At 45.4% G+C, this 27,017-nt stretch overlaps 1 protein-coding gene across 2 annotated transcripts in view; it reads left to right on the top strand.

The window, feature by feature from the left end:
• WASF2 (WASP family member 2) overlaps window positions 1-19,255 on the top strand; it is a 47,619-nt gene extending 28,364 nt beyond the window's left edge. For both annotated transcript variants that reach the window (XM_081202735.1, XM_081202736.1), the window contains exons 3-9: window positions 2,922-3,056; window positions 3,915-4,068; window positions 6,547-6,664; window positions 7,972-8,102; window positions 11,580-11,729; window positions 12,950-13,455; window positions 14,332-19,255. In XM_081202735.1, the coding sequence (XP_081058861.1) occupies window positions 2,922-3,056; window positions 3,915-4,068; window positions 6,547-6,664; window positions 7,972-8,102; window positions 11,580-11,729; window positions 12,950-13,455; window positions 14,332-14,489 (1,352 nt within the window). In that variant the 3' untranslated portion in view covers window positions 14,490-19,255. The remainder of the gene's footprint in view (window positions 1-2,921; window positions 3,057-3,914; window positions 4,069-6,546; window positions 6,665-7,971; window positions 8,103-11,579; window positions 11,730-12,949; window positions 13,456-14,331) is intronic.
• Window positions 19,256-27,017: the final 7,762 nt, after the last annotated feature.

Here is a 27,017-nt window from a genome sequence, read left to right as displayed (position 1 = left end):
CCACCGCCCGGCTTCGGAACGCTGCTCCGAAGCGGGGCGGGGGGGCGGGAACACCTGCCCCCACCGCCCCGCTTCGGAACGCTGCTCCGAAGCGGGGCGGGGGGGAGGGAACACCTGCCCCAGCCGCCCCGCTTCGGAACGCTGCTCCGAAGCGGGGGGGAGGGAACACCTGCCCCAGCCGCCCCGCTTCGGAACGCTGCTCCGAAGCGGGGCGGGCGGGAGGGAACACCTGCCCCCGCCGCCCGGCTTCGGAACGCTGCTCCGGGGCGGGGGGGAGGGAACACCTGCCCCCGCCGCCCGGCTTCGGAACGCTGCTCCGAAGCGGGGCGGGGGGGAGGGAACACCTGCCCCCGCCGCCCCGCTTCGGAACGCTGCTCCGAAGCGGGGCGGGGGGGGAGGGAACACCTGCCCCAGCCGCCCCGCTTCGGAACGCTGCTCCGAAGCGGGGCGGGGGGGAGGGAACACCTGCCCCAGCCGCCCCGCTTCGGAACGCTGCTCCGAAGCGGGGCGGGGGGGAGGGAACACCTGCCCCCACCGCCCGGCTTCGGAACGCTGCTCCGAAGCGGGGCGGGGGGGAGGGAACACCTGCCCCCACCGCCCGGCTTCGGAACGCTGCTCCGAAGCGGGGCGGGGGGGCGGGAACACCTGCCCCCACCGCCCGGCTTCGGAACTCTGCTCCGAAGCGGGGCGGGGGGGAGGGAACACCTGCCCCCACCGCCCGGCTTCGGAACGCTGCTCCGAAGCGGGGCGGGGGGGGGAGGGAACACCTGCCCCCACCGCCCCGCTTCGGAACGCTGCTCCAAAACGGGGCGGGGGGGGAGGGAACACCTGCCCCAGCCCGCCCCGCTTCGGAACGCTGCTCCGAAGCGGGGGGGAGGGAACACCTGCCCCAGCCGCCCCGCTTCGGAACGCTGCCCGCCAGCATTTTAAGATCGCCCTGACAGCGGAGAAGTCCTCCGCTGTCCCGGGGTTTTTTAAAATGCTGGGGGTGGGAAGAAAAGCCCTTGTCCCCCCCCCCAGCCTTCAGAAGAGGTCCGGGGACAGACTGTCCCCGGACCTGGTCTGAAGGCGGTTTCCCTAGGAACGCATTAATTGATTTTCAATGCATTCCTATGGGAAACCGTGCATCGCAAGACGAAAAACTCGCAAGACGAAGAGACTTGCGGAACGAATTAATTTCGTCTTGCGAGGCACCACTGTACCATAAAAGCAAGTATTCCACAAAGCTTTTTAGGGGAACTCCTGCTCTTCATCTAGGTCGAACTAACAGTGAATATTGTTTAAACATCTTATGTGGTCTTGCTGACAATGAGAACCCGCTGCTAGCAATACTAAGGAAAACAAATATTCTAAGTTATTTTGTTGTGCCCACAGCTTTTATGGGTGGGCTTTGAGGCTGGTATATCTCCGAAGTCTGGAATCTGTATACATTTTGTAGCTATTAGTAGCTGAGGCTTGATTGGTGGCGATGCTGAAACTGAATTGCTTTCCCAGAGTTTCTAGCAGCTGACTTAGAAGATTCCACTAGCTGCTTCTGCTTTCAAGGCAGCATCACCTGTCTTGCTACCTTTGCTTCCACCTAAACGTATTAAAGTGTCTTTCATTTAAGACTATTTTCAGTGGTACCTCCGGTTGTGGAAACCTTGGGATCTGACCCGGAGCTCCGGAACGGATCCCGGGGTTTCCGCAACCGGAGGTGCCTGTTCTGCATATGTATGTGGTGTGGTAGAGTGCTTTTGCGCATGCATGAACGGCAAAACCCGGAAGAATACTTCCGGGTTTGCCGCTTTCGCAACCTGAAGTTTACGTTACCCGAGGGTACCGTAAGCCAAGGTTCTGCTGTACTCACAAAAACAGTGAATTTTTGTACTTGTAGCCTGCCTTTCAGCCCTCTGGGACCTTCAGGGCTACTCACTAGATTTGACACTGCTTGGGGATGAGGATCTCTCTTCTTTAAATCCTTCCCTTATTTCCTTTGTGTTATACTTTAAAATTTACATAATCCACTGTGCTTGCATGAGAAGTTGACCTGCAGAGCTAAACTGAATACTGAATGGTTTACTTTGCTTTGTTGGCTTCTTAAATACACCAAACACTGATTTAGGGTACTTGGGTACCAGTGGGAACTTCAAGTGTTCTGTAGTTTTGAATTTCATCTTTAAATTTTAAATTGCTTAACTTCAGGTTTCTTCCTTCAAAATACTTGTTGTAAGTGTCTAGTCTGGCAGGAACATTAACATCTCCCAACTCAAATTCGGAGGCATTGTTTTCAACCTTGAAAGCACCTTGCTTTTTTTGTGCTGCCACCTGCAAGTAATAAATGACTCTGTGCCTACTGTGAAAGAGAGCCGAGAGATGGGGAGTTTCTTTTGGCAGCATTTAATGAAGTGAGTCTTTTTGAGCTTTTAGAGGACAATGAAATGTAGCTGTCATTGTGTGTCTATCCAGTAGACCATCCTAGAAGCTAAAGAGATCACAGACCCACAAGATGAAGGCTAAATGCAACAATATCATCTGATTCATGGCTGCCCTCCTTCTTTATTACTTTATGGAAGTCTTTAAGTTTTTTGTTTCGCTTCCTTCCTTGTTTAATGATGCTGTGGAAGGGTCATGTTTAGCTAGATTGGTTTGTAGACTTTTTCCCTACATGATTTGCTTGTTACAAATGTCCTGATTAGGAGAGCAAAACGTGACTGTTTCCAGTCATTCCCTCCTGAGATAAGAGGGCTAAAATACTTATGTATAAATACTTAGCACACCTATGCATGCACATACAATTTATGGCACCCCTCTACCAATTGACATGTGGGGTACATAACAAAACTATAATGAAAAAGGAGCCTTTGCCAGCTTGCTTTATGACACACAGAGAGCAAGAAATTGTTCATTTAGAATTATAACGTTCTGCTATTCTTTTTCAGGTAAATTCGCTGAAGACATATTTGGAGAGCTTTTTACTCAGGCAAACACCTTTGCCTTTCGTGTAAGCTCTCTAGTCGAGAGAGTTGACCGCCTTCAGATCAAAGTTACTCAGCTGGATCCCAAGGAGGAGGAAGGTAATGGTGCAAAATTGATACACTTTTAGGCCAACTACGCTAAATTGCCATAGCAGCAGCTGCAAAATGCTTGTGGACTTGGAATGAACTTGACACCTGAGACTGTCAGACTGTGGTCAGCTAACTTGCTTATCGCCCCATGGATGTGTGTGTCACTTGGTAGTAATGGCAAAAGTGAGGACCTCTTGCTCCTTCTCTGCAGGTTTAGGGACACACATGCATAAGCCTGATACAGCAGCAGGCACCTTTTTCTTCTTGCAGCTCCCGCCAAAGAGCTTCTGTCCTCTTCTCTCAAGGTAAACTGTTTAGTTGTTCCTGCAGGCCATGCAAGTTAGCTGCAGGGATTTTGGAGCAAGCTGAAATTGGAGTTCATGAGGGCTTAATGAAGCAAAAATACAATCTGTAAGGATTCTGAGCTTTATTGGCCTCCAGAGATTTTTAGAAGGTGGTAGTTTTTGTCAATAACCATAATTCTCAGTTGTAATAAATATGTTCCTATAGTTGGCTGTTATTTGACTGGTCATTAGACGAAAGAGGGGTTTTGGTTTTTTATGGGGGTGGATGGAGGTGAACTGTTCAAAGGCCAATTCTACTTGGAAGTTTTTCTGAATGCGTATAGATCTTCTCTTTGATTAAAGGGGGTTTGCCCCCCCCATGTTCTCTCTGTGTGTGTGTGTGTTTCTTTTTTTTTAAAAGCATAATTTCAGGGGATACTGTCTTGAAAGCTTTATTGATGTGGCAGAAGGATCCCATGTTGTGACAGCAGAGAGTATTGAGAACTATAACTGGGCAAACATGGGCTTAGGTTGTGTTTGAAGTGGCTTTATTTTCCTTATTCTTTCATTTCTCTCCTCTTAGTGTCTCTGCAAGGTATTAACACCAGGAAAGCCTTCAAAAGCTCCACAACTCAGGACCAAAAGCTCTTTGACAGAGACTCTCTCCCTGTGCCTGTCCTTGAAACTTATGGCGTTTGTAATATGCCTCCACCTCTTAATATCCTCTCGTCTTACAGGTAATGCACCTTATGCTTCTAGCTAAGTGGGGAGGCTGCCCATTCAGTTGAGAAGGTAATGGACCTGCTCTTAAAGGGCTTTCTTCTGTAAAGACTGTGGCATGGTCCAGCTCGCCCATAAGAAAACCTGCTGACTCACCAAGGGGCCAGCGGACCTTCCTTACAAAGGCTAAAATGTCTTGGCCTTTTTAGTTGAGAGAAAAGTTGATGAGAGTGGTGGGCAAAGACTACACTATACAGATTTGTAACATTAAGGAGATGGGGAAACATTTTCTGCTACAGTACTAGAACACTCAGTTGAAATTAGGAACTGGTTTTTGAAAAAAGAAGAAGAAGCACTACTTCACACAGCATGCAGTTGACTTCTGCATCACTCCCACAGTGACTGGTGATGCCTTCTAGTCTTCGAAAACTGTTAAAAAGCAGTAAACAAATCTGTGTAATATAGGGCCCATCTGTGGTGGGTAGCCATGATACGTAAATGAAATTCCCATGTTCAGAGCCTGCCTAGCCTGAGTGTGCTGGAGATGTGCTGTGCATATGAGGCTCTAGAGCCAGCTAGCCAGTCACTGCTCAACTAAGTGAGTCTTTGCTGCAATTCAGCAAGATGGTTCTTAACACTGCCTTCTCTGCAATGGAGGGATGTCTAATGTCTTGAGCCTACAGACTGGATTTCCTTTAGCCGAACGGCTCAAGGGCCATATTTCTCCACCCGGAGCAGTAGCATAATTTCATGCTCCTTCTGCACACCCTTGCCAGATCAAGCATTTGACGGAACAGCATGTGCAAGGTGGAGAGTCAGAACAGGAGGGTTGCATAGTACATCCCTACCTTGCAAGTGCCCCTTCCAGTGGGAAATAAGCTGCCCCTGCCAACGGAGGCCTTTTGCTTTCAAACGGAGGATATGTCTGTCCATGAGGTCTACACTGGGCATGGGCAAGTGCTTACCTTATTTCCTGATGTGTTTCCCAATGTGCTATGGGGAGAGGCTGCTATTTAGTGGTAGTTCTCACACGTACCATGCAGAAGGATTGAGGTTCAATCCCTGGCATCACTAGGTAGAGCTGGACTCTGGCCTGAAAGCACGGAGAACCACTGCCAGCCAGTGTAGACATTATGGAGCTAGATGGCAGGGGTCTTATGTGGCCTGGAGGCCTCCAGTCAGTTCTCCCTGCTACTGAGGTTATTTGTAACTTTCCTTTTGGGAATTTTGAGAATTGAAGTGCTTTGAAAAATGGTTTGGTGCTTTATGGTATAGATTTGTAGTCATAGCAGTAAATAAGTTTCTGTGGTGGCAAGCCTAGCATATAACTTTGGTGTTTGTTCATACAAGCTCTTTTGTGTAATCTTGCTGTTCCTTTCTTACTCCCTTTGCGCAATTTGCAGTGCATACATTTGCACGTATTATTGCCTGAAGTGGGTGCAGACAGTTCTTCTGAAAAGTGTGATTGTCTGTTGGTCCTTTTGCATCTCCAGAGACTGATACATCCTAGAGGAGAATGTGCCAGTGATACCAGACAGCTTTTCTTTGCTTGCCATCTAATTATGTCATGTCATCTTGTGAAGATAGTACACATGGTGCAATTGGAATGGGATCAGGGTTAAGAATACACATATTTACTCAGTCCCCATCAACAAATATCTTTTGAATAGGTAAAAAGTAATTACTGATAGCTGGAGGCAGCTGTTTTTGAGATACGACTGCACTGCAGTGGAGGTGTGTGGCTGTGAGCTAGTGACTGAGAACCTGTTTCCTCTCCATGATCAGGGACTATGAGGTGTCCCATCCCCAGACTCTACAGTTTAAACAGGTGTCTTGCTTCTTTCAGGAGCAGCCAGATGGGTGGAGTATAAATAATAAATTATTATTATTATTATCATTCCTTCTCAGCCTCCTTATTAGAGCAGAGAATCTCTGCTCATCTTAAGGTGGGTGGGAAGAGTAGAGAAAGAAACCCACCTAATACTTAACACCAGTTTTAATATACTTCCAGGTGTGGCCTCTTCCACTTTCCCCCTCCTCTTCCTTGGTGGTCTTAGAAACTTAGAAGCTGTCAGCCCAAGTTTGGAGGACTTGCAGCCTCTTATCAGCCCCACACTTACTGAGTTGCAGCCCATCGTGTCTGATTGGACTACTTGTGAGAAAGCAACAAGGTTTAGACTCTTTCCCACATGAGAGTCGTAGTCCAACAACATCTGAGAGGGCAACAGGTTCTCTAACCCTGATGAATACTGTGAAAAATTGCCTTCTGCACCTGGAAGGCACAGCAGATGCCCTGGCTAGTGCAGGATGGGATGGAAAGATTCAATCCTTTTCCACCTGTCCCAGACGGTTTTTAAAAAAGGGGTGGGGGTGTTTTCATTCTTGGACCACAGCGTTTGCATCTGAAATTTGGTGCATCTTAGTTGGGCTTTAGGTAAACATTTGACTATCTTGTGGTGAGTCATTCTCTCTCCCCCCCCCCCACCCCCTCCTAGGGATGACGGCAAAGAAGCACTTAAATTCTATACAGATCCGTCATATTTCTTTGATCTTTGGAAGGAGAAAATGCTGCAGGACACGAAGGATATCATGAAAGAGAAGCGGAAGCATAGGGTAAGATGAAGGGTATCTTTTGCTCTTTGTGGGTTTTTTATCCCTTAAACGGGGAAAGGCAAGATATAAGATATTGCCACTGTCTGAATCCAGGCAGCCCTTTTTTGAAGTGGACATGAACACACAACAGGGTTGGTTCTTTTTATTTCAGTTTAAGTAGATAAAGTGGAATCAAATCTGCATCATTGGGTGTTTGTGCTGCGACAAGTCATGCCATTTATTTACCTGTGGAGATAATATTTAGAGTCTCTTCACAAATTCCGGTGTGGTGTTAACATCTCTTCATTGAATATAGTGAGATTTGCATCAGAGTAAACACAAATACATATGATTGGACTACAAGCTTTTCACTCTGAAGAAAAATCTGGCTTTTGTACTTATTTGTTGTAACTCATCAAGCCTGTCTTTAACATTCTGGAAAATAATTAAGTGCATTAGGAACATTTTCCTCCCTTTCCTCTGCTGTGTGTGAATTGTGTTGGGATTGTGCTCAGATGAAGCTTTTCCAAAACTAACCCCTTTCCCCCTGATCTGAGGCCTGCAATCCCTGGCGGGGGTGGGGGTGGGGAGGAATAAAGGGGAAGGACTGAAGCCCCACTTATTTTCCAAAATGTCCATGGTAGAGTGGCAGGGCAGGGAGAGAAGGCAAATGGGCTCCAACACAATATGCTAAAAGGTGTTTTCTCTGAACCAAATTTTCACACTCCCTCTCCTTGATCTCTTCTGAGGCAAAGGGAGCCATGCTTCTCTTTTGCTTTGAAAGGGATTGTGGCTGTGCAGATTGTGGTTTTATGGCACGTGCATGAAGGTAAAGGTAAAGGGACCCCTGACCGTTAGGTCCAGTCGCGGACAATTCTGGGGTTGCGGCGCTCATCTCGCTTTATTGGCCGAGGGAGCCGGCGTACAGCTTCCGGGTCATGTGGCCAGCATGACTAAGCCGCTTCTGGCGAACCAGAGCAGCACACGAAAACGCTGTTTACCTTCCTGCCAGAGCGGTACCTATTTATCTACTTGTACTTTGATGTGCTTTTGAACTGCTAGGTTGGCAGGAGCATGTGCATAGTTGCAGACAATTCAGTATAGAAGGAGTTTTTTGAAGGTAAGAAGTGAACACTATTTGTCTCTTCCACCTGAGTGGCAGGTAGAGCCTTTTGGCAGCTGCAACACAAGGTTTGGCATATTAATAGCTTCTCCTATGTCCTATGAAATCTAGGGTGAGGGGCAGCACTTGGTCGTCTTTGTGTCTTTTGTTCAGCATCATTGCAGGTTATTGTGGTAACTCATAATCCTTTTTATATATTTTCTAGAAAGAAAAGAAGGATAATCCAAACAGAGGAAATGTGAACCCTCGGAAAATCAAAAGCCGGAAGGAAGAATGGGAGAAAATGAAAATGGGACAGGAGTTTGTTGAGTCGAGGGAAAAACTTGGACCAGGAGGGTAAGAGCTTATTCAGCAAATGGTCTGCTTGGTTGATCTGAATATGATCCACATAGCTCTGCTGTTCCTCTGGTTTAACATTTCAATGCTACTCTTATTGTGGCTTTTACATTCTACCAATAATCCATTTGGTAATGAGGTTTTATAACAAGTCCAGGAGTGAAACATTTGTCATAAGTTTGCAACTTGCTGCATGTGTGTGGTGCTTAGGGGAGGTTACTTAAAACTGGCTGAGAGTCTTTAATGAAGTGTTTTCAGAATTTGATTATCCTTGGGCTGGCTTCAGTGCAAGCACAGCAGAAGTGCAAAAAACAAAAATGCAAGGAGCTTGAGGTTTCCATTTCTTGAATAGCAGCCCTGTGTCACATGGCAGCCCACGTGGAAACTGGAGGGGCTCTCTGGCTGCTTGTGATCTGGCACAGAGGTGGTCTGTTGCTCAAAGCAAAGTCAGGATTCATATTGAGCATGACCCACCCATAGGCATGCCTGAAGCAGCTTTTCAGATCCTAGCCCAAGTCAGCTTTCTGTATCTCTGGTGCAGAAGTTCAAGGGCTTGGAAGCTGATTTCCCCACTTGATTTTGATAGCTGTCTGCAGGAGTCCTGTCTCATTCTGCTTTCACAAAACCCTCTCCCACTCCCAAATACTGCATGTTTATTGATTTGCATAATTCTGAAATGGGATAAAATGAAAAGGAAAATGAGCAGCTTTGTAATAGATGTTAAGTATGTGATAGTGGGTGCATGTAACTGCATGCTATACAGCCTGATGGATCGTCTTAAGGTAATAGCTGCTGAACTTGCATACTGGTGCTTGGAGCCATTGCAAGTGGTAATAGGGACTGAGGTAGCTGCTCCTGGTATGACTTACTGGAATTAAAGTCAGAGCATGCTCTCCAAGCTGGCCATTCTTCATGAGGAACACAGCCATTTATAAGAAGAGAATTCTCTCTGCAGAATCCAAATTGAGGGTACTTTCTTCACCCAAACTTGGCCACAAGCTGTGTGTTCCTGTTTGGCCCCAGCTCATGACTGTAGAGGTGGCACTTCGGACATGGCGTTCTGGCATTCAGAACAATTCCCAGCTGGTTAGCTTGGCAGCATTCTAGGCGGTAGCTTTCTACCCGGAGAGATAAGCACACAAGATGATTCTGGCTCTTTCTGATACTCTCTTAACAGAGAAGGGAGGGATCAGAAATAGAACCGTTTAGTAGCCTTTCTCCTTTTAGTTGAATCAGAGATTTAATGGAACTGTCCATTTCAAGGTTGAATGCCACAGCAGGTGGGGAGAAGATGGCAGGGACCAGGTTTAATGGCCACTTCCCCTATAAAAGAATGTGGCCTTCTGTTTTAGACCCATGTAGTATGAAGCTTCCACCCATTTTGCATTTTCCAAGCCTTCCTTTTAGGAAAAGAAACCCTCATTTTTCTTCCATACCTCTTTCTTGTTTGTGGATTTTGCTTTTAGTTCTTGCCTTAGCTTCCACAGAATTGCATAATCATAGTCTAAAGAACACCATTCCTGCCCTTTAAGTGAGTGGACTGGAAAGCTGTGTGCACTCAGGTTGTGGATACTTGTTTGTTCCTACTTGCTGTCCCTTTAAAAACATTAAAAACATAGCTTGTCTAAAGCTGCTCCTAAAATTGCAAGCATTTCTGTTGCAAAAGAGAAGCCTTTGGCTGTGCTGGAATGGAAGGATGATTGGCAAAGGTGTGCCCTTGCCTTGCCTCTTTTCCAGTGTGCCTTCTGCTGGGCCCTGATCTGAAGGTTATTAGAAGGGGCTGCCCACACTATCACACTTTTCAGAGTCCCTCAACATGTGACTGCTAGCGCCTGTTTTCCACACTGATGTGGTCTAGCAGTGAATTGTAAATGTCAATTAGATAACTTTAAAGGGTTTTCTTAATTGTTCAGGCAAGCAGGTGAATCTTCAGTAACTGTGTATTTATGTCCATCACCTACAGCTAGTACCTGTTGGCTTGGAGACATATAGCAAATTTGTAAAAACAAATGGAGCCTATATCTGAATCGGGTGCAGCACTACAGACATAATGAGTGTTTGTGATTTGCCTGAGTTGGTGTGATCATGAGCAGACTCCCAGGACTGCACTTCCCACCTTTGGCAGGAGAAGGTTGTTTGTGTGAATTATTCACCCGTGCTTTATCTTAAAGCAGTTCCTGTACTGGACACTTCACTATTTCTAACTGAATCCAATCTGTATATGGCTAGATCACTTTCAAATGTGCAGGAAGGGACAGTTGGAGCTCCTAAAAATTGTTGGTCCTTTGGAGAGGACTTCCCAAATGTTCAGAACACACGTCGCAAATACATGTATGCACATATATTCCTTTCTAGCTCCTGCCTGAAAAAGTATGGAATATGCAGCCCCACCTCACTCTATGATGCAATGAGAGCAATCTGGGGAGCTGGAGAGTTCCCCTCTATACCAGTGTTAGAAACTGAGATAAATGGCACCTTTAAGATAGGTTAAGGGTGCAACAACAGAATGTCTGTTGTTGTTGTTGTTTAGTTGTGTCCGACTCTTCGTGACCCCCTGGACCAGAGCACGCCAGGCACTCCTGTCTTCCACTGCCTCCCGCAGCTTGGTCAAACTCATGTTGGTAGCTTCAAGAACACTGTCCAACCGTCTCGTCCTCTGTCGTCCCCTTCTCCTAGTGCCCTCAATCTTTCCCAGCATCAGGGTCTTTTCCAGGGAGTCTTCTCTTCTCATGAGGTGGCCAAATTATTGGAGGCTCAGCTTCAGGATCTGTCTACCCCCTCTCTTCCAAATAAAAGCTTTATTTCAGTATTATATGCAATATCTCATTCTAATGAGTCAAATTTCTATAATAATAATAATAATTTTTTATTTATACCCCGCCCTCCCCAGCTCCCTCAGAGCGGCTATGTGGTGGTTTCCTTTTTTAAAGCCATAATCTTTATTGAAATTTTAACAATACATAATGAAAACAAAATAGACGAATAGAAAATGTTGACTAAGCAAAAGAACCGAACAGTGGGAATGTGCGTAAACACAGCTCATAGAACATGCAGTTGTAACAGTAGGGGACACAACTTGTATTTTAATTTTGTTTAATTAATAAACTCCATTCTCTTGCTGCTTCAGGTGTGATCTCATAATGTTCCCCAGCTGCAGCTGCCCTGCCTTGCACACATTAGCAGGAGAGTCATTGGCATTGGAAGTCTTGTGACAGGGGCTGTTCTCTGACTCTTCATGGGCACACAGCACCACTCTGGTACTAAAAATGGTAGCCTCTTACTAGACTTTCAATACAAATGATCTGGCAAGATGCTACAGTTTTCAGTACCAGAGTGGTTCTGATCTTGATGGCATTGTTTGTATTTCTTCCTGACTTGAATGTTCTGGAAGTATTCTTTACTTGGGGACCATTGAAGCCTTGGAAGGGAAGGGTTTTTATCTGATGTAGTCCATCTTGTCCTTTTGCTGATTTTTAGATACCCGTCTAATATGGTCTATCAGAATGGTAGCATTGGTTCCAATGAGAGTGTTGATGCCAACTACTACCCCCCGCCTCCGCAGCCAGATTCACCATCGCCTCCTTCGTTCACAGAGGACAGTCTTCCACCACCACCAATGGAATTTAGGTAAGCACCACTGAAGGACCACAATCAATGGAGTGAAAGAAGCAAGCTGTTTCGTTTTTCCATAAAACAAGTGCTTCCAATAAGACCACAGTGAGCCTGTCATATAAACCTCATCCATGAAGCTTGTAGTGGTAGCTTGGGAGGAGAAGTGCTCATTATTGTTTTTTAAGCAATCCACAAAACACCTCACAAATAAGGGTGTTGCCCCGTGGTTTCTTGCCAGATACTGCTTAGGGTTGTGTTGTGTAGCACATTTACCCTTCATGGAGAGATCAGATTCCCTCCATGTTAGGCTGCTATGTGCAACCCAAGTGTCTTGCCATGATTGCACATGACTGTCAGCCACTGTGAATCCAATTGGTGAGGAACAGCTATAGTTATTGTTCAGACTGGGGAAGCGTTTTACTAAGAAGGAGAGTATACTCCTCCTTAGGGGAGGTATGTGGAGGAGGGGGGGGATTTTAGGTGAGAATTCACATACAGTGGTACCTCGTCAAGCATCTGCGGCAAACCCAGAAGTACCGGAATGGTTTACTTCCGGGTTCGCCACTCGTGCATGCGCAGAAGTGCAAACTGTTCTGCACACGTGCGCAGATGCAGCACTTTGTCCAGCGTCCTTTTCAGCCCAGCGACCCGGGTTCCGGAACAGACCCTGGTCGCAAAATGAGATACAGTACTGTATTACTTTTCATTACCACGAGGGCTTCGAAAATCGATGTCTCTGTCATTCTGACATTCCGATGCAATTTTGTGTTAATGTGTTAATGTGCCATATTCCTAAATCAAGTTCCGATGGATTTCCTTCCCTCTTCAGGGTTGCTTTAAGAGTGGTTCCTGTAGCTATCTTAGCTGGAAAATACTATTGTGGAATGATGGGATTCCAAGGAACCAGCATTTGCTGGAGCTGGATTTAAAACAAACAAACACACACACCCTGGCAACAAGAATTTTTAATCTTTTGAGCAAGCTGTGCTCAAATACTTTCACATGTGTGCATGTGTTGGAATACTTTCCAAAGTCAGTCGTTGGATGCTAAACAGAATATTGGAACATAACTCCCAAACTCCTGGATCTCTTAGCCAAGAGTGATCTAATAAATGAAGCAAGTTACTATCAGGAAAACCTGAGAAATAGTGCTTACCCTTTTCCAGTTTATGATATTTGCAAAACTCATGGGACATTTTCCCCCCGTCTCCTTCTCAAATCTCTACTTTCAACAGCTATCCAGCACAAAATCAGAGTGGTTCCGGAGGGCTGAGAAAACCCAGCCTAGTCAGCCCAAGCCACCCTCCACCAGCTCCACCTATTGGCTCGCCACAGGGTGCCAGGCCAGGATTTGCACCACCTCCTGCACCGCCACCACCGCCACCGATGATTGGTGTTCCTCCACCGCCTCCACTGTCAGGCTTTCCGACTGCAGGCATCCCACCGCCACCATCTCCACCCTCATTCCCACCTCACCCCGATTTTGCCGCCCCTCCTCCTCCACCACCTCCAGCAGCAGAATACGCTGCTGTGCCTCCACCCCTGGTACCCCCGCCAACAGGAGGTGCACCGCCCCCTCCTCCACCCCCGCCCCCTCCTGGTCCACCTCCATCATCTTTTGGCGGCATGGATGGGCCAGAAACCCATCTTCCACAACCAGATTCGGGATCATCCAAGGCCAAGTCCTCATTGCCTGCTGTTAGTGAGGCTAGGAGCGACTTGCTTTCTGCTATCCGTCAAGGTAAGTCTCTTCTCATTTTGCATATCCTAAATTTTAATGCCTGAAACGAGACCAATGGATTGAGTCCTCCAGGTGTTTTAGAGCACCCATCAGCCTCAGCCAGCATGCCTAGTGGTCATGGATTATGAGAGTTGTGGTCCTGCAATGTCTGGACTCGACATTTCACGTGTGTGTATGTATTTTGGTGGGGCTTACTGGAGCTGCAAGATGCCTAGTCATTTAGCAAATGTGTACTGGGAATACTTGCAATAAACCTTCCTTTTTCACTCCAGTGAGGGCATCCTCTTTGAACCTTTGCAATTTAGCCTGTTTGTAACTGTCTATCACGTGTCCTAAGCTGAGAAAGTAGTGAAAGAGCCACACTTTTTTACTCTCGTTTCCTTATTACTCATTTGAATTCTTCACTGCCAGTGATAGTTCCACCACCAAATTGGTTCAGACTATAGCTGTAGCGGAATATTAGGAGCAGTTGAAACTTTAAAAACTGCAAGTCGAAATAACTGCTGGTTTTTGTCTTTTCAAAGGGAGGCTGCTTTTTGCTGCTTTATCCCAATATGCTTTACTTCAACCTGAGATCCTTTGCTCTTGACATAATCAGTCTTCAATAAGCTTCCTGCGCCACAGTCTTCAGAGGGTCGTATATTAGGCCCCTGCTAAGTCCTGCACCAGCAACATAAAAAAATAAATAAATTATCTCTCTTGAGATCTAGCTTGTTTTTTTTTGTTTGTTTTTTTTCAGTTCGCCCTAATAAAGGTATTTCATACTACTCCCGTGTCTGCCCCTCCCCTGACACTGAGCAGCCCTTACCAAACATTACCAAAGACCACTGTTCCCTGGAAGGACCACCTCTAACCTTTTCTTTCCTCCCTTGATAGGATTCCAGCTCCGTAAAGTAGAAGAGGAGCGTGAACAAGAGAAGCGAGAAGTTGTGGGCAATGATGTGGCAACCATCCTCGCCCGCCGCATTGCAGTGGAATACAGCGATTCCGAGGATGATTCTTCAGAGTTTGATGAGGACGACTGGTCCGATTAAACACCAGCCCACCATTTGGGGGTGGGGGGAGTGGGTTTGAGAGAAAACGTATATAACTTCTGAGATTGCCAAAACCATTTCCCCCTTATTTTTCTCTCTCGTCCAGTAACCAAAGATCAATGTGCCCAACTTCCAAGTAACCACCAGCCTCTTTCCATTGTTGGGATTTGTGCCTCCTTCCAGCAAGAAGGAAACTGAAACTAACCCCAGATCTCCATATTCTCAGGGTCCTAATCAAAAAAATCTGCTCTCTCGGGGTTGGGAGATAATTTCGTAAAAACAAAACAAAAGAACATTGCCTGTCCTGTCGCAGTCAGTATGTGTTGGTTAAAATGATGGGCATCTTGAAGGGCAATAAAACTTCCAGGCGATGCTCTTCCACTTTACAGCTTTACGGTGTGCATTGGAAATACTCTGCAAGCAGCCGGTGATTTGCCTTATCCAGTCAAATCGGCAAATGGATTTGAATTTCTATTCCCAACCCATTCCATCAACAATCTCCAGAATGCTCAATTCAAAATGTAAAGCCCAATGTTCATGAGAGTTGCACTATATACAGAACAGTTACTCCCCCCCCCCCGCCAATTCCTGTTTTTACAGTCTGAGGTGTGGCCCAGAAGTCATAGATCCTTTTTGCCCAGTTCCATATTGCCAAGCTGGTTTCACTAATGATAGAATTAGTACCTGCTACATGGGCAATAACTTTCTGCCATGTTCCCCAAATAGAAAGCAATAAGCACTGGGCATAATTTTGTATTGCAGACAATATAGCTGCATCATCTTGGTCTGTTGGGGGCCAAAAGTGGATCAGATTGGTTGCACATCTGTTTCAAAATTATGAGACTGTAACATCTTATATTAGAGGCTGAGCAGCAGCAATTTCAAGCCATTGGCCCAAGCTCTCTGTCTCTTCAGGCATCACATTGGGACTTTGAGGATTAAAAAGTTGGTCATCTCTATACGCCTAGTCTGCTTCACTAGCTTGCTTTAATCCTTCAGCAGTTAGTTCCAAGGTCTATAGCAGCAGCTTTAGATCCCCTTACCTCTTTTTAGACAGGTGCCTTTTTACATTAGCCTTTCTAGGTCAAGAGCTCTGGATACATTAGCTTCTCTGGGTCAGTTAGCTCCCTTGGCCAAGAGCTGGTGTGCAGAAGGTCCTTAAATTTATCTGGGGATCCTGGTTACTGGAATAACGACAGCCACTCCCATAATGAGGGTGCTTGTTCTGGGTGCTAATTGGGAGCTCTCCTTTTTTTTAACCTGTTTGAAATTCTTTACCTTTCCACATGCCTCTCCTCCTTTTTCACACTGTGACATGCCTTGTAACAGCTTTCGTACACCAAAGGAAAGGTGTCATCTTGTTTCTTTCTGTCTCATGCTTCCAACCCTTTATTACATGTCCTTTTTTTTAAGGGTGTCTGATGCCAGAGCTTAGTGTTTTGTTTTAGCCAAGGGACCAAAGTATTAAAAGCAGGCACAAATTTGTTTTGGACTGAACTCAGAGTCCCAGCGAGGGAGCGGGGAGAATTTGTATCTAAACTACACTATGAGGTTCCTTCAGACATTCCCTGATGGAAGGCTGGTGCTTTTTGCTTTTGGTGCAGAGCTGCTTTAAGCATATGTTTCCATTGTCTTGAGAAAAAGGAGACAATAGGCTCTTCACTGTTGGATTAGCACTCAATGTTAGAACACAGGATATTTGTATCATAAAAAGGCAGGGGGGAGACAGGGTGCTGTTTTCACATAGACCATGCATCCTGGAAGGTGCTGTGTCTGCTGTGATTTGGAACACTGAGTTTCTTGTTCAGGCACCAAGATCAGCAGCTGGCTTATAATGTCTGTTGTATAATGTGCCTTGCAGTTCTTCCCAGTCTTTGCTCTCAAAATCTATGCAACAGAACCTGCAGCTTTGCACTAGCGTAACTATTTAGAGATGGCATTTGTGTGTGTGGTGTTCTGTCTAAGGCAGTGTTAGCCAAACTTGGCCCTCCAGCTGTTTTGGGACTACAACTCCCATCATCCCTGACCACTGGTCCTGTTAGCTAGGGAACAGGTAATACTCTCTGCAAAGCCTAGTCTACACATTAAGTATCACTAAAAATGGACTGGTTATTCATGGACTTGCTACGCCCATTATTTTGTAATCAGGTCAGTGGTAGTTAGCGTGGCTGTCCACCTCACCCAGTGGATGGTTTCACACTGGCTAGCAGTTTGACGATTGTAATCGAGTGAACAGAAATAGGTGTAGTGGCCATCCTTAACTGTGCAGAATAAACATGAACTTCTCAGCATGTGCTTGGACTTCTAAAGGTTTTATAGTGGTGATGATAACTTTCTGCAGTCTGTAGATGTGGATATAACATATGCACAGAGCAATTCATTTTAAGAGTTGAAAAATAAGTTACCTGTAACCAGTGCTATTTTTCTAGAAAAAGAGGTGCCAGAACTCACCATGAACACCTCCCTTGTTCTCTTATAATGCCAATGGCGCCCATCTGAGCAGTCCTGGAACTGAGTTCCAACTGAAAAAAAAAGTCATGCCTGTAACTCAGGTTCTCCCTGCTAAATCTGTGTCTGCTGTTGCCCTTTGAAATGGGCAGCATGATGCATTGGAGAATGACATGCAACCAATGGGAGTTTAAGATGAATAGTTTAAAATAAGAGATTGTTTGCCCAGATTGTATCATTGAGGCTTGTGAACCTCTGCCTGCAGCCGTGTAATGGGTGCTGTCAAAATACTGAACATTTCCTGTCCCATTTTTGCAGTTTAGTTTTGCAGTAGAAACAGGTATCAAGCTTTCTAAAAGAAATCACACTGTCTCCTCTTGAAACATCTGCTAGTGTGTGCTGGTAACCAAAATGGAAACAAGATGTGTGTCCGGGATGGTTTCCATCAGTCAGTTGGTTTTTTTTAAAGCTATTTTGACTGTAGAATTGCTTGTCTATCGTGGGCATTGTGTGGTTTCTGTTGATTGGTTTTTAACCCCTCCTTGAGGGTTCTTAAATTTTACTTAGCAGTCTTCTAAAGCAGAGTGATAGGGCACAGCCATTGTTCAGTTAAGTGAAGGGGGGGGGAGCAAATTTCTTGAAAACCCTTATGCTTGAGCCTTTTTAGGCCCCAGGACCCTTAAGCACATCCGCTAGAACTGTGGTACCCCCCATTGCATTCTGCAGAAAGCTTGCCAGTTACTCTGCCCCCTTCTCTTTTACTTCACAGCACATTTCCGAGTCAGTCCTTTTTCAAGCTCTTTTAAAGTGCTCCTTCTCTTCTTCCTTGGCTCCAATTTTCGACCACAGCCACCTGGGATGCAGAGTGTTCGGTCTTAAACCTCTTCTACAGCCAATGAATTTCCGCTTCTTTCCTTGCTTCTCCATCACCGCTGACCAAATCCAAGGAGAAAGACCCTTGACTGTCCCAGAGGCCACAAGCAGCCTTTCGGTTCTCTAAAATGTGCCTCCTTTTGAACTACATGCTTGGGGAAAGGAGAGAGTGTCCTTTTTGACAAGCTGTTCATGCCTTCAGAGACTCTCAAGCTGTTCTGTGTTTGATTTTCCTTTGTATGTACCTTAAAAAAAAATCTTTATAAAGTGTGGGGTGGGATAAGGGTCTGATTATATATATTTTTTGTATTGCCGCTTTTAACACAATTCATTTTAAATGATTTTTTAAAAACTAACCAATTTCTTTTTGTTTCCTGTCTAGGATGATAGATGACTTTGATAAGTGCCTTATTTCGTATGACACAAATATATTTATAAGAGTAATTATTTCATGTGTATTGCTAGGGGCTCACCTAAACAAAAGATGGAATGCTGAAAGAAAACCGCCTTTAATTCTCCCCCTTCCCCAGTTCCCCTGGTGGATTTTACGGTAGAGAAACATCATTAGATGCGCCTTGGTATCTGTGGGGGAAGCAGTTATGACTGGAGTTGCTTGATTCTTACTGGGGGCAAAATATTCCTGTCAGACCAAGGGTTGGTTCACATGCTTCTGAGTGGTAGGCACAATGGCTGCTGCCATGTTTTCCCAGATTGATCATCATGTATATTTTCACATGCTTACTGAATAATGAGGCATGTGGTCAGACAACTGTTTTTGTTGCTGTACATGCAGAACTTACTAGATGCCCAGAAACTGGCTGTTGCCATAGATCCAGTGGTTGTGTGAACTTGCCCTTGGGTAGCTCTAAGAAAATATTGTCTGATCTTACCAGAAAATGCTATTATGAGCCCACCTTTGTTCAACACTGAGGCCAGTAACGGCTCGATGGTGAGGTGCCAAATTTTAGTTTGTCCACCTTGGGTGAGGAGGGAAGTAACATTGCTTTCCTTCATTACCTTCAAACAGAATTTGGCCCTCCTTGTTCATCTGATTATTATTTCTGGCTACAGTTCTTAATCCAGACTTTTTAAATAATTGCTTTTATAAATTCTTCCAGTCTTCTCTCTCTCTATCTCTTTTCTTGAGGGACTTTTTGTAATGTACATGTGATTTTAAAAAAATACTTTTTACCATGTAAACTTTAAAGAAATGATAAATTCTTTCTAGCCAATCAAAAGTTGTGTTCATGTTACTTGGAAGTGGAGGGGGGAATGATACGTTTGAGGTAGGAGAAGTGTAAGATGCTTTCTCCTTCATGCTCAGACTGGGGATTGGAAAGGCTCTTAAAACTGCTGTTGTGTCTATGCAAACTAAACTTAAAAAGGAGGTCACCTTCTTCAGCCTCCCTGTGCTCATAATGCCCCAAATAAATAGCCAACCTTGTCATTTGTTTCCAGGAAATTCTATCTGTCAAAGCAAAAATGGTCTTGCCAGATCAGATCAAGACTGTCTCATCCAGCAGTTCATCTCCCAACAGTGGCCGGCCAGATACCTTGAAGTTCACGGGTAATAGCTGTGCCCTGTTTGTAATAAGAATGCACTGCCTTCAGTCACGAAAGCTCTGTTTTTGGCTTTGTCATAGCTAATGCACATTGATAAGTCTATTTTCTGCACATTTGTCTAATCCTCAACAAAAAACAACCAACCCACATCAACCATATGTGTAGCAGAAATTCCACTTAGCCTGGTCGGTGTCTGTAAGATTGAGGGCGTTCCAAAGCTTATTTTAGGTGGAGATACATGAAACTTCAGCTCATATTCACGTTGTTTGCGCAACTCTGTTGAATCTTGGATTGGCACCCAGAAACAGACTTCAGTTATGCACGTTACCCTTAACACACGCATCTCCCTAAAAGATTTTTAAGAAGTCTGGAGTGACTCGTGAAAGAGCCCTGGACTCTGCAAGGCAAACAGAGAATTCTGCATTTACAGAAGAATGTCCGTAGTGGTTTCCCAAGTCCAAAATACAACTTTTCATGTTCCTTCCTTGCCCTTGTCACTGTTCCTAATAAATCCTTGCTTGCTTTTTTCTCTCTACCTGCTGCCCCAAAGTTTCAAATTCATTAGTTGAAGAAAAAATAGTGGTACAGAAGGATGCTATAGATGTGTTTTTGTACTGTTGGTGGGTTTTGCCAGTCAGTTTGGTGTCCTTGGCCTTCTGTATTAAGTATTTTGTCATGATTAGGCACTGGCCTCGCTTAATATTATTGTATCTTCCCCTCCCCACCCCACAAAATAGTGTATTAAAAACAGTGACACACAAATGGCAAAACTATTAAATCTATATAGCCATTGGCCATTTCAAATATCTAGAAGTTTAGAGAATGTCTGCAAGCATAATAAGAGGTGGATGGAGACCAGGGTTTCAGTAGTGGGAAAAACTCACTTAAAAGGGAGTGTAATTAGCTAGGCAAGATCTCCTTTCTTATTCTCAACTGCTGGAGGGAGTCATCCCAGCAGCTTCTGATTTTCTCAGCCTGCACCAACTAAAGGCCACATAGCTCAAACATCTTTCTGTAATCTGAAGCAGGCATTGCTCAGCATGCCAAATTTCATGTTGGATTGTGCATATTTGTATGGAAAAGCACAGGGGGAAAATAATCATACTAAACAGCAAGCTCGTTCCCAGAAGACATCTGTTTGTAGAAGAAATACCAAAAATCCTTAGGAGAAGAAACCCCCGAGACAGGAAAAACCACCCAAACAGTTCATGTGGACTGAGTGTGCTGAGTAGCCATGGAATGCAGACCGGGAGAATGGAAAACAGAATGGGGAAGGGAGCAAGAAAAAGGGGGAAGACCAGCAAAAGACCAGGTCTGGAATCTTGAACAAGAGCACCCCACCATTTGTATCAAATATTTTTTAGAATATTCAGTGTCCATGCTCATAGAAAGAAATTGGCCATTCATTTCAGGTTGATGTAACGCCATCTTCTATTTCCTTTTGCTGGAATTCTTCATCAGTCTACTGCTAGGACCACCAGGGGAAGTACCCCAGGCTGTATAGAGCATGTGGTTGCACATGGCTCCCCCTAAAGAATGCTGGGAATTGTAGTTAAGTGTGGTGGAAGCTGCAGCTCTGCAAAGAATAAAGCCCAGTTCCCAATGTTCTTTGGGGGCGCCATGGCCTTTGTGCAGAGCCCGACCACCCATGAGGCAAGGTGAAGTGGCTGCCTTAGGCAGCGAAAGTGCCAAGAGGCAGCTCCCCCCTCCACTTCCACCCCTGGCAGAATGCCCCCTCTCATTAGGAACATTCCAGCACACAGTGTTGCCACTTGTGCTCTCCGTCCCTGAAGCGGAGAAGACAAGTGTCAAGGCCTTATGGAACGCTCTCCCTCTTGCCGAGGGAGGGGTTCCAGCCTGCCACTTTGCCTCTCATCTTCCCCGCCCCTGGGGTGGCAAGGATAAGCATTAAAGCATCATAGAACGCTCCTCCTCTCGCCAAGTGTATCTGCCTATGTGTATCTGCGGTCATTAGTTAACAACTTAGGTTTAAATAAAAAAATTCCTTCCAGTAGCACCTTAAAGACCAACTAAGTTAGTTCTTGGTATGAGCTTTTGTGTGCATGCACACTTCTTCAGATAAATTCATCAGATTTTATTTTGACTATGGCAGACCAACACGGCTACCTATCTGTAACTTAGGTTTAGTTAGGGCTGGCAGAACCAGCAATAGTTACAAGACTCAAAGAGGTTTCAAGATCTAGAGAGAGTTTGGGCAGGCATCCACTTGAATATTTCTGCCTCCTTGCTTGTTTTCCTCACTGGAAGTGGATTGGACACTGCAATGTTGTTGTTTTCTGTCAACACAAATTTGGGGAGAGAAATAAGAGGGAGGTTGATCGCTAAATGTGCAAGCTGCTTCCGATGTTATCAGCTTGCAGGGAGATGCCCTATGGTGCTCACATTTCAAACCCTAAGACTTTGGGCAGGAGTCATGAATAGGTGTACCAAAATATCTCAGTTACAGATAGGTAGCCGTGTTGGTCTGCCATAATCTCCCATTCCCACCACCCTTCTGAGTAATACCCCTCCCCACCTTCTCACTATATAGAAGGATCTGGCAACTTCTGTTTCAGTGTATCTGAAGAAGTGTGCATGCACACGAAAGCTCATACCAAAATATCTCAGTCCCTGCCCTGCTCCTTGATTCCAAAATGCACACACAGTTGAGTCATTCCAACCTTTTTAAGCTGCTTCTTGGCTTGCTGCTTAATTAAGGGGTTTAAGACATTTTTTGCCAAGAAAGGTCCGTATAGTTAAAGCTATGGTTTTCCCAGTAGTGATGTATGGAAGTGAGAGCTGGACCATAAAGAAGGCTGATCACCGAAGAATTGATGCTTTTGAATTACGGTGCTGGAAGAGATTCTTGAGAGTCCCATGGACTGCAAGAAGATCAAACCTCTCCATTCTGAAGGAAATCAGCCCTGAGTGCTCACTGGAAGGACAGATCGTGAAGCTGAGGCTCCAATACTTTGGCCACCTCATGAGAAGAGAAGACTCCCTAGAAAAGACCCTGAAGCTGGGAAAGATTGAGGGCACTAGGAGAGGGGGACGACAGAGGACAAGATGGTTGGACAGTGTTCTCGAAGCTACTAACATGAGTTTGACCAAGCTGTGGGAGGCAGTGAAAGACAGGAGTGCCTGGCGTGCTCTGGTCCCATGGGGTCACGAAGAGTCGGACACGACTAAATGACTAAACAACAGCAAAAGACATTTAGGGAAAGAAGCAAGCTATCCTGGTTTGAAAAAGAGTTGAGGAAAGAGTCTCAGTACAAGAAGCCAGGTTGGTGTAGTGCAGAGGGCCAGACTCAGTAGGGAGATCAGTGCTCCCAAGGGCCACTTTTGGGCCCCTGCCAATCATGACAGGTGATTGTAACTTCATGGAGCCAAGACATATGAGACATGCCCCATGTGAGATTTCTTATGTGAACCTGGACCTACAAGTCATCCCAGAGATATAAAAACAAACAAGCCACTGGGCTAAATTCAAGGTTTTAAAGTCCTTTAAAAGCTTGGGATCAGAATACCTGAAAGATCATCTCACTGAATTGATCCCTGCTTCCTGCAGATGCCATCTTATCAAGAAATCTGTTCTGCACAATGTAGGAATTGGACTTCTAGTGAGGTGGCACCAGCCCTTTGGAATTCCCTCCCCTCTTTCTCTATTGTCTTTTTGGCACCTACTGGAGACCTGCTTCTAACAAGCTCGTTTGCAGCCTGCATCTGTATTGGAATTTGGTTTTAGTTGTTTTGTCTCCTGTTTGTTTGCTGCCCTGAGCTCCTTTGGGAGGAAGGGCAGGAAATAATAAGAATAAAGATAGTAAATCATTTATAACCACCACCATCCCAAAAGAGAGAACTAGACCATGCTGAAAATGGGCAAAGGTTTGGCTTTAGAGGTTGTGGGAAGAGTAAGGTGGGGAGGACTTGTGCAATACTGAACCACCCTTGCTTCTGCCACTTAATTTTTTTCTTCTGTAGACGCTGAGGAGGAAGCCTCACATTTTTGTTCAGAGCTTGAGATCGAGCAACTGCTTGCTGAGGTGGTGGTGATATCGCAAAGTGAGCACTTTGCAGCAGAAAATGCAGGGGTTCACTCATTTGGAGGACCCCCCAAATGCAGCCATGCTGCTAGTACTTCACATTTAAGGTAAAGGGTAAAAGGACCCCTGACCATTAGGGAGCCGGCGTACAGCTTCCAGGTCATGTGGCCAGCATGACTAAGCTGCTTCTGGCAAACCAGGGCAGCACACGGAAACACCGTTTACCTTCCCGCTGGAGCGGTACCTATTTATCTACTTGCACTTTTGACGTGCTTTTGAACTGCTAGGTTGGCAGGAGCAGGGACCAAGCAACAGGAGCTCACCCTGTCGCGGGGATTAGAACTGCCAACCTTCTGATCGGCATGTCCTAGGCTCTGGTTTAACCCACAGCGCCACCCGCACTTTAGTCATGTCCAAATAGGTGTCCAAACAAGATCGTTAAAAGATACTCCCCTTTTCCACATGGGGAGGTGTAAGATGTTAAGATCACTGAGTGGGTATTTTCTCTTCTAGCTTGCAATTCTGCAACCATATGGGTTCACAAGATCCACTTCTGTTGGTTAGCACGTCACAGTATAGGCATGCGAGAACATTTTCAAATACATGGGTTTTTAAAGTTAATGTATATTTCAGTTAGTTTTGATTGATTACTGCTGTTAATAGGAGCTGATTAGGATGGGTTGGTCTCTCCCCCCTCCCATCCCTTTTCCATTTCCCCTTTTTTATTTGCAAAAGAAGAATAAATGCTTTCCACATTCTGAAGGAAAAGTAATACAAATTGCCATGAAAAGAGGGTGGCAGTGCAAGACCATTAAATCCAGAGTCTTAACATTCCTAACTCCCATTTCTGTGTACCTAACTCCTCTCTAATTAAGGAGGAAGATTGTAATCAGGAAATACTTCGTGGGGAACAGTCAGGGACTGGGGTGCTTAGCTAAATCCTGCCCTCTGCGTATGCTTGGGGCTAGAAAGTAAGCTCATCTCAGCAGCGAGCTGCATTGGTTGACTTGGAGATGGTGGTGGTGACGGCTGCTCCTGCCAGGGGCAAATCCCAGCAAGCAGAAATATCACAGCTGCGGCTTCTCCCTCAGGAGTTTGCTGCTTTCCAAGCAGAGTTGCTAGCTGGCGTGTGAAATCATTAACCACAGAAACCTCGCTTTGCAGCCTCCCTTCTCTGAAAAATTAGAAAAGGCTCTTGTCAGTTGGCAGGGCGGGAAAAAGTTTTAAAGCCAGATCAGATTCTCCTCTTAACCTGGATTGATGGGTGACTGGTTGGTGGTTTCCACTGTCCAAATCAAGCTTCAGTTTATTATTGTCTGTCTGTTTAACTGATGGACAAAATCAGTGACATGGTTGGAAAACACTTTTGTTTATGGGCAAAAACTATATGGGTGTCTGATGATCCTAAGATTACTATATATGATTAGTTGCCATTTTAAACCCCACAAACTGGACATCATAAAGCCATCCATCTTACATGCTGTCTACATGTTAACGTCAACACTGCTCTGCTTTTCTGTCCTCTCTGCACTGATTGGTAATGGTTGCCCATTGACTCATAACTTTTCTTTAATGCACAAAAACAGGCATGGTGGATGTTGTGGACTTTCAGATGCAGCTGGGTTGCAACTCCCATCAGCTTCAGACAGTATGACAATAATTAGGATGATGGAAGCTGTAATCAAGCAGTAACAAGGTTAGGTTCTCCATCCCTGTGCTAGAGCAGGGATGGGGCACCTTTTTCAGCCCAAAGGCTGCATTCCCTATGGCAACCTTTGGAGGGCCGCACCTTTGTACAGTAGGCTGGTTTCTACATCCCTGTACCTCTGTCCGCCATCAAGAAGCATCATCAGAGTTCAATAACACATTCCAGCCAGGCAAAAACACAGGGGCGGGGGGGGGGGGAGGAAGCAGGATCAGTAAGGGGTGTGGCTAAGTGAGAGTTCCAAAGAGAGAAGGGCTGCTGGGCTTGAGGTTCTCACTGCACTAAAGGAAAAATCCTTGTGCTTTGCCAGCCTGTCAGGAGGAAGTTGGAAGCCTGTCTTTCCCAGCCTTGTCAATTGTTTTTTATTCCATTGAACTTACTGGAGATATTTTGTCCTCCCACCCTTTTTTGGCCCATGCGAGCCCACAAAACAGCTACCCAAAGGATTCAAGCAAACACATCACTAAAGCAAATCCAATCAATATGGGCTGAGCCACAACGGTTCAGGGTGTAGAGATCGCAAGAGGCAGGGCTTGTGGAAAAGGGAATCTCGGAACGGCATTCCAAGATAAGCATCCCGTTTCCAACCAACTGAAGGCTGGTTTGAATTAAAGTACCCTAAGCTGTGGCGCAGGTGGCAGGGTAGTTGCTCAGGTATCGCCAAGTCAGAGGAGATGCGTTGCACTGAAAAGGGACAAAAGAGAGCACTGGTTGGCATAAAATTGGCATGTGTTCTTGAATATGTGAACATAGGAAGCGGTGGTTCCTGCATTGCAGGGAGGGCCTTGGAATAGCTGGGCCTTTGGGTCCCAGTTCTATGATTCTGTGCGGCACACAGAAATACAATACATAGCATAGTGGTAAAGACTGGTCTCTGCACTTGCCCAGTCTGCTGTACAGCTGCTACTAACAGTTGATGGGCAACTTCAAGGCCCCCTTTCTCTCCCTTCTTAGGGTTCTTTGATCTGTGAACTGAACAGTCTTTCAATCCAGGTATTTCTGTGGAAGGAGGTTGGTATAATATGACCACCTTACTAAGTCACAAAGGATGAGTGGCTACTGTTTCTCCAATACCCAAGGAGTCTTCCTATTGCAGTGAAGGACAGAAGATACGCGGAAGATCTTTTGGTCATAAATATGGCTTTTTGCCATGGAACAGACACTTTTTTTTTGTTCGTTCTGGGGCTTATGGATGGTACTTAAGATACACACAGCACAACTGTAGGAGTATCAGACTTATGAAGTTTAATGAGGCTTATTGCCAGATATGTCTCTAGGACTGCAATTAAAAAGCTACCCTTTGGTATCTGCCAACATACTTTGGTGTTGCATCACTTTTTAACAAACAGACACTATAAATAGCTGCTGAGGGGACCAATTAGGACCAATGCTGGCTGGTGTCCATTGGGAGTGGTGGGGTGGAAGGCAGGAAGACCCAACAGTAGGTGGCGCTAGAGGCAATGGCAGGCAGAGCTGCTGTTTGGTTGTAAGAAGATGGGCAGATAAGGGTAGGCTGAAGTTGGTGAAGCAGTGCCCCACTTGCCCTTATCAACCTGCCTCCGCTGATTAGGGGCATGTAGAGAAGGGTCAGAGCCCCAAATAAAAAGACTCTGCCCCCATGCCACCCCAAATCTGCTATCTGACACTGGGCAGAAGCTGCTCTGAGCATTTCTGAGCCCTGCCACTGAATGAACTAAAAGGTTTAAATTGATTTAACCAGCTGATTAAACCAACAAATGCTTTTAGCCCTATTAAAAATTGATCGGCTCCCTAATGAGGGAATGCTCAAGGTGATTTACACAATTATTTAAAAACAATGAAACATTGCAATAGCCATTTAATACCAAAGCAGCCGCATGGAGAGCAGTTTAAAGAGTCTTTCCAAAGTGGCAGTTT

This window comes from Podarcis bocagei, assembly GCF_964188305.1.
Source record: "Podarcis bocagei genome assembly, chromosome: 7".
In the NCBI taxonomy this organism is placed as follows: Eukaryota; Metazoa; Chordata; class Lepidosauria; order Squamata; family Lacertidae; genus Podarcis; species Podarcis bocagei.
Note: the sequence above shows the minus strand (reverse complement) of the source record. Positions and strands in the feature narration are given on the sequence as shown.